General features: G+C 44.1%; 2 protein-coding genes across 2 annotated transcripts in view; one reads left to right on the plus strand and one right to left on the minus strand.

Moving 5' to 3' along the window:
- pspc1 (paraspeckle component 1) overlaps nucleotides 1–11,459 on the minus strand; it is a 188,878-nt gene extending 177,419 nt beyond the window's left edge. Inside the window, exon 1 of the mRNA XM_083992110.1 lies at nucleotides 11,448–11,459. The gene's annotated coding sequence lies outside the window, so the exon portion shown is untranslated. The remainder of the gene's footprint in view (nucleotides 1–11,447) is intronic.
- Nucleotides 1–12,081, plus strand: part of zranb3 (zinc finger, RAN-binding domain containing 3) — a 72,724-nt gene that overhangs the window by 26,187 nt on the left and 34,456 nt on the right. Inside the window, exons 9-13 of the mRNA XM_083992097.1 lie at nucleotides 2,621–2,740; nucleotides 5,740–5,859; nucleotides 6,496–6,675; nucleotides 7,058–7,231; nucleotides 7,743–8,196. Coding sequence (XP_083848223.1) covers nucleotides 2,621–2,740; nucleotides 5,740–5,859; nucleotides 6,496–6,675; nucleotides 7,058–7,231; nucleotides 7,743–8,196 — 1,048 coding nt within the window. The remainder of the gene's footprint in view (nucleotides 1–2,620; nucleotides 2,741–5,739; nucleotides 5,860–6,495; nucleotides 6,676–7,057; nucleotides 7,232–7,742; nucleotides 8,197–12,081) is intronic.

Raw genomic sequence — 12,081 nt, forward strand, 5'->3', positions numbered from 1 at the left:
AATGGTCGCCCAGTGAAAGCACTTATACAAAGTAGGGAGTTATAACTGAGGTATTATTTAGTTGTGTGTGTGTGTGTGTGTGTGTGTGTGTGTGTGTGTGTGTGTGTGTGTGTGTGTGTGTGTGTGTGTGTGTGTGTGTGCGTGTCCAGCCTGGCATGATTACACCTTATCTCTAAAGTTACACACCGCACTAAAATAGCATTTCTGTGATGTTGTTGCTATGGAAACTTAGTCCGCTCTCTGTTATAGAAGTGACTTTTTTTTTTTTCTTTTAATGAGAGAGAAATCAGCAGTGTGAGAAGGTGGCCGCTGGATGCATACAGTATGAGGAAGGTTGGAGAGGTCAGAGCGACTGGTGACAAGAATCTAACAAGCGTTTTTACATTCCCTCTTCCCGGGGAAACATCTTGAAGGCGGCGATACAGTTTTCAACCTCTGATCAGTTCCCAGCCTCTCTAATCTCAATACGCGAGGAGGAGAGGGGAGGCAGTTCCTTAATAATCTCTTATATTTGTAGCAGAGTAAACATTTCCACCAAATGTAGTATCCCCCTCTCCAATCGTCAGCCGTGTTCGAGGGGCTGGGTATTCCTCTCAATTAGCCCGGCGCCCTCAGCCATGAGGAGCGCGGCCCTGAGGTCAATGAAGACCGGAGATAACCGGCGAATGCAATCATCCTCACGCTACTTCCTCAGCCTGCCTCCCAGCTTGGATCTTTTTCCCTTTTTTTCTTTTTTTTTTTGTGCGCTTGGCGTTGTTTGCTGATTGGATTTCTGCTCAGTTTAGCCTAACACTGGACCTCCTTTCATTACAAAGCCCCCCACCCCTCCTCCTCCCCCATACACACACACACACACACGCCACCCACCCACTCGCCCACCTCAAAGCCGATACTGTTGGCCCATTCTCATTTCCTCCCCTATTGGTTTTTAGAGTCAGACACACTTTCTCTACTTCAGAAAAAAAAGAAAAAGAAACGCGCTCTCTCTTCTTTTTTTGGATCATCGGGAGGGGTGGGATGGTGTGATAGATTCACACATCTATGTCACTCTGACGAGCATCACGGCCCCTGCCTGCCTGCCAGTCTGCCTGGCGACGGAGCTGCCAAACGCCTTTGGGGTATTTTTATTGCTTTACCCGCCAAGCATCTGCTCCCAATTACCCAGAGAGGACAGCTCTGATGCTGGACTTTAAAGCAAGCTAACGGGCCGCTTCAGACAGCCGAGAAGTTTGTGCACTAATTAAACTCAGCGGAAGGAAGCCGGCGGAGCCAAGCCGTCAGTAATGAGGACCCCCCAGATCAGAACGGGGTCGGCAGGCCTGGCGGAGAGATTCATTATCAGGCGCATCGGCTAATTATCAGCAAGGCAAAGCAGAGGTTCTCCCACCAGAGCAGGTGTGATGGCTGCAGAGGTTGTCAAGTTGCAGGAGGTGTGGGGGAATATGAGGGTGGGGATTCACACCGCGGAGAAGGTCCTGTCTCCAAAACCATCCAGTAAGGGCTCTGTTTGACTCAAATCAAAACCTCAGTATTTCTCACTAGTTGGTGCTATTCTTGGCAGCTTTTTGGCCCGGGGGCTCTGAAATGAGCCGAGCCCCGGATGCTCAATGACACGCTCGTCGTACAGCACATCCACTCCAGCTTTGCAAGGAAAAAGGTGGCGGGGAAACGGCCACAGCCATCACAGTGTGATCGCTGGGCAGCAGCGCGCGGTGAAATGATAGATACGGATACCTGCGGGGTACGGTTAACTCGCCGGCACTTCTGCCCGCTTTCTCTTTTTAGATTGTTAGCTTCACGCTGTCAATCAAGGTCGCTGGCTTCAGCAGAAGCATGTGAGGTGCTATTAAATTGGGGCTGTGATGTTTCTAAAGCGTTGTTAGCATTTGAAACCATTAATAAAAACAAAGGCAAGAGACAGAGATAAAAGAACCCAAAAAACTGGATTATGTAAGAAAAAGAAGAAACTCAAGAATAACATACTGTAGGTGAGAAACTGAACTTTTACTTCCTGAGGTAAATGTTCCCAGTCGAATACATCTTTTTCATTTTTTGGGTGTCTGCCAATCCTGAAAATATCAGAAAATATTCAAAGTACAGTCACATATAATGTTTGAATATACATGAGCCCAGTCAGTTTCTCAAATTGACAGATTGCACATGTTTAAATCTGCTGTTTAAGAAGACTTTAAACTTAATAAAAAAGGTGCTTTATCTTTATGAAGTTGCTGTAAATTCAGAGCTGGTTCCCGCGGAACAAAAGGTGAACTTCTGTGTATCTGGTGTCACCACAATCCCCTGGAAAAACAAAAAAAAGGAGTGCAAACACCAATCATACATCGAGTTGTGAGTTATTGATTTGCTCTCACTATCTGCGCACTGACAAATGCACCCCAGTCGCTCCGTGTGCTCTCGCCTTTTAAAGTCTGGATCCTTGCCATTCAATAGGGAATCGATCACACAGAAAGGATGCCGCGGTGATTAATTGACTTCTTCACTGATCTAGCCGATTCCTCCGTGTGGGGTCGACCAGTGAAGTGATGGATTCAGTAGCTCTCTTTCATCTGTGTCTATTTCTGTGTGTGTGTGTGTGTGTGCGTGTATGTGTGTGTGTGGCCAGGCGGGAGCTGTGAAGGACTACATAAAGATGATGCTGGAAGCAGAGCAGCTGAAGTTCCTGGTGTTCGCCCACCACCTCACCATGCTGCAGGCCTGCACCGAGGCCGTCATCGAGGCCAAGGTAGAACATGTTACGTACTCGGTGATGATTTACCATCTATTTAAAGCAGACCGCTCACACACACTGGTCACCCCTCGACTACAGGAAGCTACAGCACGTCTTTGCAGGTTTCTTCTCCCCTGTCATAAAAGGCCTCAACACAATAGCTGCTTAATACAGGGACACATTTGTCTATTTATGGATGTACATGTACCGTATTAGTCTTTGTGTAGGTGTTACTATGTGACTGTCATGTATGTTCTTCATACATGCTTCATGCACGTAATTAGCCTTTTGACAGCAGGAGCTGCTACTTGGAAATACTGTACATTTGCATGGAAGTTCCCAGGAACTGGCAGAGCTGCTGATGGTAATGACTTCTGCACTTATACAGAAGACTCACTTTAACTGAAGACTCAATGGCTGCTACATCTACTGTAGGAAGATAACTAACCATAACGATGTGACATCATATTCGTGCTGTTCATCAATTTGCAAAAGTTTGCACTGCAGAAACTCACCTGCAAACACACAAGGCTCTGAACGCTCAGCTTTAGCACGTCTGCCTCGAGCTCTCCAGGCCACCGTACATGGTTCTGTCCATACTTTATCAGCTGTGATCAGTCAGACTCAGGACTAGCTTCCTGTGCACTAAGCCTCTGTGTAATATAGTGCTCTTGAAATGTTTCCATCTGGTTTCCTTAAACCTCCAGGGGGTGAGTGTAAAAATCCTTGAATTTGTGTTGTTCATATGCTATTAATCACTTTGCAACAATAGGGAGCACTGTATTCAAACTGCTGTTATTTCATTTCGACACAAATGTTCATTTCTGTCATTTCCATTTAAGGTTTCTCAAGTTTTTTTTCCCAGCCACAGACATGAATTGCCCATTAAGAGCAACCTGGAAAGTACTAAATGTGCAGAACGTATTCATATTTCACTCCTCCTTCCAGGCTAACCAGAGGTAATTGGCCCAACACTTACCTTTTATTCTTTCTTCCACAGCCCTGCTGTGTTTATAAGTCAAGTCCCTGCCATACCCATGATTAAGTTAGACAGAGTACTGAGCTCTGAGCTCTAGAGTTGGACTTTAATAAATAGTTGTTAGAAGTTGTGCAGTATTTGCTAAACATACATCCTAAATTCAGGTGTGACTGTAATGCAGGTACGATTTTAGATAATTAACAAACACAGTAAAACAGGTCTTTATTTGTCTATTAATCTTCATTTCAGTGTTTGTTTTCTAATTTTTTCTAAAAGTCTACTTTTTCTTTCCAAGAAAGTAAACTTTACTTCCACATCTAATCTCTCAAGGCATATTTCACAAGTCGTCACAAGAAAACGGTATCTCTTAGTTCGGCGCCAGCAACCTGTGAAAGAGTTCAAGTGTGTGTCTGCGTACGTGTGCGCTGTATGTGTTCGTGCGTGTCACAGGGGTCGAGGAGGTGTCGACTGAACGTAGTGCTGTCGTACGACGTGTGATAACACATTCCACTGTGAGACGCTCGTTCTCTGGTGCGTTCGCACTCACCAATTAACTGAGATGGGCTAAAAAAAGCAACGACAAGCAACGCGCTGCGATGAGAAGCTTGGCAGAGACAAGCGACTGCACTCCAATCACATGACATTAACGCTGTTTTTATGCTCCTGGTTGGAGGGTTTGTTTGATGAAGCGTGAGCTTGTTAACATGGTGCGCTAAATGCAAGAGACAAACCGCTCTGTCGAACCAGCAGGTTGATTTCTTTGGAGCGTTTTTATGACTTTGGGATGTGGTTTGAATTTATTTGACCTTTTATTTCTGCTGGAGAAGTGGAACGGACCTGTGTTCTTCCCCAGCAAGGCTCTCCTTCATATTCATGCAGTTACAGTTACATTCACATGTGGGAGCTCCACAGCACCAACACACTCTGCCGCTGACGGCCACTGAGCAGCTCTGCAGGACCAGCGGACCAAAACCAAAAGAGTGCGGTGGCCACAGTGCATTAGCGGCTCAGTGAATGTCAAGTTCAAGTTCAGGTTTAATGAACATGGAGCCACTGCTGTCTTTGTGTGCTGTTGTGGAAATTTACAAAATATTGTGTTATTCCTACTGCTCTCGATTTCTTTGAACGAAGCCGTTTTATTCACTGCAACCGGTTCAGTGTTTTCTTTTGTGTATTTATTCACATCTGTCATTGAAAAATCTACAGAATAGAAAACAGGATAATGAAACGCTCCTCGCCTTTAATGTTCCAACACAACTCAGCACCAGCTTTTTACAGACGGACAATACCGCCCCGTGAAAACTGTGTGAACCTTCGGTGGATTGAATGACATCTGCAAATAACCTCACGTCCAATTATCCTCTACAGATGCACATGCATAAATGAGAGAGAGCACTAAACATCCAGGCCGGCGCATGTGGGACTATTAGGCACTAAAGATTTTGTTAACCTGGCCCTGAAAATCATAATTATGTTTGAATCCACATTTATAATGCTCATTTGGTCATTTTCCGGGTAGCAAATCAGTGCGGCCTCAAACCTGCTCTGGTCAGAGGGGGTAAGTAAGTTTTTCATGGCAGAAAAAAACATTCAAATAGCCCCTTTAATGTTTGCTATTAGAAATATTTTGCATATCCAGCAGATACAGAACAACACAAGCATTTATTTGGAGTTGTGTTTGTGGCCAGCTGATGAATCTCAGCTATGCTTTACTCTTTTCCTGAGGGAAATATCTGGCTGTTAGGCTGCTGAGTGTGTTGTATTTAGCGCCGGGCATCGAGCAATACAGTGTGTTCGCCATTTGATCCATTGTTAATATACGAACATGAATTACAGCAGCTTTAATATTCAAATCCATCGTGTTTATCCTACAACTGCCACAGCTTTACCTTGTTGATTCTCAAAAAAAGGCATAAAGCTACTTTTCTTTCCTCAACCGGCGGAGACACGATTCTGCCAATCAATGCTTCATTCAAAGGTTTCAGTGTCGCTTCTCCACCGTCTGAGTTTTCCTCTCGTCTTGTTTTCTTGTCAGGCTGGTTACATCCGTATCGACGGCAGCGTCCCGTCCTCAGAGCGAATCCAGCTGGTGCACAAGTTTCAGAATGACCCCGAAACCAGAGTGGCCGTCCTCAGCATCCAGGCTGCTGGTCAGGTATTCACACTCGGACACTCTACAGCTCGACATATTGTTTTTGTTCATGCATTTTCTAAGCTGTTGTGAACAAAATCTGCAATTGAAATCATTCGGAAGTGGTGACAAATCAAACACTTCACCCTTCATGATTGAAAAATGATTATATTTCCTAACAGGAATGTTTATAGAAAGACTGAACAAGCTGAACACACTGTCCTCTCTGCTTTCACTCCTCCTGCAGACGATCATTATAAGTGCTGTACCACTGTAATGTAACAATAAATAAGGCTAAGTAGAGTCATTTGTTACATATTTGCAATAATGGCAGCTATAACAGGTTGTAGTGAATCATAATCTGGGTTTCTGTAAATAAAAATAAATTCTGAAAAATGGGTTTTACTCTTAATAACAAACTTAATAAACTCATTGACACCAATTATTCCGAGTGACCGAATGTTTTGCTTCCCAGTCAAAGGAAGCGTGCGCGTGCTTGAAGCAGTTATATTGCAATTAGCATGTAATATTCTTCTATTAGATAAATAGGCTTTTACAAAATTGAAATGTCATCGGAAAGGGGCAGGAGAGTTTCATTTGCAGTGGCTGAACAAGGTGTTTTTTTAGTGATTGGGTAATTATTTTGTGTGTCCTCTCCAGGGTTTGACCTTTACCGCTGCCAGCCACGTGGTGTTCGCCGAGCTCTACTGGAACCCCGGCCACATCAAGCAGGCCGAGGACCGGGCCCACCGCATCGGGCAGACCGCCTCCGTCAACGTGCACTACCTCATCGCCAAGGGCACGTTCGACACCGCCATGTGGTCCATGCTCAACAGGAAGGTACAGTAAACGTGGGAAGTGTTACGGCAGCAGATGAGCCGTCGAGCCTTTGATTTGTCATCGCATATTCCATCAGCGATGTCCTCTTTAATGTAAATGCCTCCGCTTTGATTGCACCTCTGCTGCTTCATTAAGACACAAAAATAGCTTCAAACATGTCTTATACACTCTGTTTTTCTCTATATATTGCAATGCATCCATGGAATTGATTTGCATACAAGAGCAGGCTTTGGAACTACACTAATAATGAGAGCTGTCATGATTTGTAATGATAATGAAAACTGATTCTGCTCATTATTAAACCATCACCATCAAAACAAGCAGAAACATGATCAACACAAAAGCTGCAGCGTGGAAACTTTAACGTCCCATCATCCTCCAGGAAACGGTGACCGGCAGCACTCTGAATGGGAGGAAGGAATACCTGAAGGCGGACGTGGGCGACAAAGACAAGTGGGAGTTCCTCAACTTCGCCAACGTGTGGACGCCGAGCGAGATGGTGCTGCAGCCGGACGGAGGCACGGGAAACCGGAGCGGTGACGTGTTCTTCACTCACGTGAGTTCGCAGAGAGACGACAGAGAATAAATGTGGAAATTAAATCTGTTCATGTCAGATTTATAGTTGCACCTTCGTGACTTGGCGCCCTTATTCCTCTTGTTTTCTTAGTTTATTTGTCTACTTTTAAAACTATGGCCATCATATCATTTTTATCCTGTCATATTTCAAAGATTTTAATATTGTTATCTTTTCATCTGTTGGTGTCAGGTGGAAATTAGCAAATGCTGCTATAACCTGGCTCAAGACGTCTTTTCTTGTCCTACAATATTAATGTTTATTTGTGCATTGTCCCTGTTTTAAATAAATAAATTCCTATCCTATCCTACATGCAAAAAAAAATATGATATCAAAATTATATGGGCAGATATTGTGATGGTAACAGAAGGGATATTTGCGTCATAGCTTTGTGTTGATTTGTGAATGAAACCGATCATGCATGTGTGAAAAATCTCAACTGGGTGCCATACCAGAATAGAGTAAAACTAATTTTGCAACTTTTATTTCTTAGTTTGAGAAAGAGAAGCAGCACGACATCCGTTCCTTCTTCTCCCCGGGCGCCAGCAAGGACAAGAAGAGGAAGAGAACAGAAGATGGAGGAACATCTCCCTCCATCTCCTCAGAGACGGCGGCGGCGGCTTCACCAGCCGGCAGAAGAGCAACACGCTCTGAAAACAGCGAGGAGAGAGGAGAAACCGTCACACCTGACCAGGATTTCTCCCCCCATGTGAAGAGGCTGCGGTCACAGCAGCCCACTCCCACTCCCAGCCCCAGCTCTCGATTCGGGGGGAAGAGGAGGTCCACAGCCGGCGCTCCGGTCTCCGTCATGGCCCCGCGGAAGCTGTCGCAGCCGGAGCCTTCGACCGCGGCGTGGAGCTGCGGCGCCTGCACCTACTCCAACAGCAGCCTGCTGCCTTACTGCGAGATGTGCGAGTTCCCGCGCTCCTCTTCTGCTGTCACGTCAGGTACGATAAGAGACGAGAAACAAATAACAACAAATCACCCTCTCCTGATGTGTGTGTGTGTGTTCCCATATTTTCTCTTTTTATTAATGCAACAACTTCATTTCACTGATTGCAAAACAAACTGGACTCCATTAAGAAAGAGACAACAATTCCATCGTCTCTCGCTTGAAATGAAGCACCTGAAGCCGAAATCCATTCATTGCTTTATTTTCCCTCCCGTCAATATCAATCGTAGCAGTCTGTTGACATAATACATTTGAACAGCATTACAGATTTCACCAGATGGAGATGCATGATAGCGAAAGATGGAGGCAGGTTTTGCCAGAGTCTGAAATAGCTCTGTTAGGAGAATATTGTCTGTCGCTCTCTCTCTCTCTCTCTCTCTCTCTGCAGATGACAAGGACACAGTATAATTCTCACCTGTCAAGCTGAGGGAGAGAGAGAGAAAGCAGGCGCCTAGTATTGCTGCAAATGTCTCGCACAAAGTTGGGAAAAGTTGAGCTGGCTCTAGTTGATATCTCTGACAGCCTATGATTGTATCTAGCAAAAAAAAAGAGGGGAGGGAAGTCATTATGACCTGGCAGACTGCAGGTCCATGCTCTTTAAATGTCTGAGATGCTTCAGATCAGCTCAGAGATGACTTTAAAAAAAAAAAAAACACCCTAAAATGTCGCTGCAGTTTCAGCAGCAGTAATATTTAGGCAGAATTAGTTTTACTGCCTTTTTTTTTAATGCACTGTGAATTTTATGGTGCGCTGACTCCAGTGGCCTTGTAATATAAAGTCATACAAACCTATGTGTCTTCACAGTCGGGTGAAACTTTGCTCAGACATCCACTGAAAATTAGCCAGAAAAAAAAAGAAAAAGCATGATTAAAAGTTCAGTGTTACAAAAAAAGGCATGGAAGGGTGAGATACTAAACACAGAGGCTTCTTTGTGCAGCTGTTTTTATTTGAGAGTTCGCCGCCCCGTTCACAATTTGTCAATGCTCAACACCGCGACTTGTTCTGAAAAAGGTTCAGAGGTCAAAATATAAAAGGAAATGAAAGGACTCAAGGTTTTAGAATATTTACACATCAGAAATGACAAAGAGAAAAAAAAATATTAATGTGAGTTGAGTCCAGGACCATGAATTGAACCCAAAACCTTCTTGCTGAGAGGATTTTATGTTTCAAATGTGTCAAAGTGTGTGCACAGGGAAGCAGAGCAACCATAAATGATAAATACGAGATAAATAGAGTGATTAATAGTGACCAGTGCATAGTGAATTGCTATTTAAAATAAATTAAATTAGATAATTAGTCCTACTCCTGTGTAGGCGAAACATGAAATCCTATAACAAGTCAGCGTCATTATTTTACTAATAAACATATGGTTCATGTTCATTATGTTAATATTTTATTCATTACACATTTTATTTCTCACCTGTCTTTTGAAAAAATAAAAAATAAAAAAGCTTGACGCTGCATTAATGACTCTCAACTCTCCTCATGCTAATATAGGATCTATATTTAGTGCAACAGCACAGCAAACAGTGGCTGAGCTGAAGGTCTGTTTGCTGCTCGGCCCACTGGATGTGAGCGCGGTGCACTTAAAACACACAGTTCAAACAGCCAATACCGCGGCTTTTGAGCAGCACACACACTCAACCGCCCACACACACACACACACACATACATTTTAACAAAATCTGGCCCCCCCTCCCCCCTCCCACCTCTCTTCCTCCTCCTCCACCCATTTCATGCTTAGCTACAGCAGATGCTTGATAACTATTCAGCAATCACACTCTTCTTTGTCACAAGCGCCACTCTGCATTCACAGCAGCGGGCTGTGTCAGCTCACTAGACAGGGAATTTAACAACCTGCTAAATTTGTAAATCACAGACTGTGCTGAAAAATAACAACTGTATTTATGGAGATATCTCTCAACCTGGCGCCGCCGTCCTCGGCTCGTGCAAATTTGACAAAATAATCAGTTCAGAGACGATGGTGTGACACGAGGAATGCGAAGAGCGACGTTTTAACGCTATACATATAAAGAGAGCTGTCGCACCGTGTCACAAGTTGTGTCACTAGTATTAAGACATGATCTGGAGAATCACGGACCACCTGCACGTGGTGCCACGAGGACGTCAAAGCTTTATACGAATGTAAGGGAGCAGGTTTTTGAGGCATTTGGCTTCCACTGTTGGTGGATTTGAGCAGGATGGCAAAATACAGCACGCCGGCAGCTGTAGAGGAAGAAAAGTCAGCATGCAGAAGGATATTGGTCTGTCGCACCATGAGGCGTTTGTACCGGAATGAAATGTACCAGAATATGAACCATGACATAAAAAAGGAACGATTTCTATGATTTGATTAAAACCATTGAAGCTGGATGTGGTAATGGGCTGAAACGGCAGATTAGAGGCTGGCAACCAAATGTTAGAGTGGTATATTGACCCTTTGCGGAGCCTTGTGTTCCCTTAGCAACTGCTGCTACGTCTGTCAAGCTTATACAGCACAAATGCAGTTTACAGTGATTATGGAGGCAGATTTACCTCTCGGAAGCAAAAAAAAAAAAGAAAACAGAATCTCATCTCTGGACAAAAACTGTTTTAGCAACTTTAGCAACTTTAGTCAGCAGATTTCGTCAGCTGTAGCCACCCAGTGTTTGCTCATTCAGTGGAAATGAATTGGTTCCCCAGTCGACTTTAAATGATGCACATCATGTCAACATGTGTCACGCTGAAACACTGAGGTTAAAGCTTAATGTTGCCAGCCAAGCCTTAGCAGGGTAGAGCCTGTTTCTGTAAGACAGGAAGACAGGAAATACAGTAAATATGCGGCTCTGCTCCGCCGTTCTAAAAATAGCTTGAACCGACAATTAAAGGTAATGAATCTACTCCTAAAAAACGATAGGGATTATGACAATGGGCCAATTTGCCAAAATGTTGAACCATCCCTTTAAAGTGTAGGCACACTTTTTTTTTTAATAATTCAAAACATTTAAGACGTATTTAGCTTAGCTGTAGCAGTTTCACAGTGTCCCATTATCTTTTTTGGATGTGGCATTTCTTTCTCCATGTCGGTCATCACTTCTTGTACTTAACATTAAAACTGATTTCCTGTGCAGCAGGTAGGAGAGCCGACCAATTTCCAGGTGTGAAATCCCTACAGCTTTCATTAATTTGATACAAATTGAATCACCGTTGTGCAGTATTGTCAGTGCTGGAGTTTTCCTTTTTAATCAAACTGTCATGGATTATTACTGCACCTCCTTGTGCAGCAGGGTTTGGCATCTCAGGTGCTGTTAGTCCGAACTGTTTCCCTGTAGTGGGTTTAGCACCGGTAAACAACCAGACAGCTTCTGTTCAACCATTTTCGGGTCAGATCGGTGGTGTTGAGTTCCTGTGTTTGCAGCTTTTTCAGGCTCGGAGCGTGGGCACGGTGTAGTCCTTCAGCTCTTTCAGCAGTAGACCAGCAATTTGTCTCTTAGCACCTACTGTCAGAGAAGTACACAGGAAGAGGGCAATTTGGTTATCTCTTGGCTCTCTGCACCTCTCAGCCAGAAATCCATCTCTGTTCAGATTTCTTTTTTTTTTACAAAGTCCAACTGAATCTTTGTTGGACAGTTTGATTTTAAAGATCATTTGAGGACGCACTACTTCCTTTTTCCTTGATACATCTTTTAGCCCAGGCTGCAGCTGTTTGATTCCCTGCAGACTGAGGATCACGTGTTTGTGTACAGTCGTAAATTGTGTCTGGATTCAAGACTCAAACCTTATCAAGCCACTACAGACGTAATGGGGACCTGATTGTGGGGGGGGACAAGGGGGATGACTGGTGGAGTCGAGGCACGGCCCTGTAGGATTTCCCCGTTAACATCTTCCTCAGTGGGGACAG

The sequence above is a fragment of the Trachurus trachurus genome (assembly GCF_905171665.1).
Source record: "Trachurus trachurus genome assembly, chromosome: 2".
Taxonomy (NCBI): domain Eukaryota; kingdom Metazoa; phylum Chordata; class Actinopteri; order Carangiformes; family Carangidae; genus Trachurus; species Trachurus trachurus.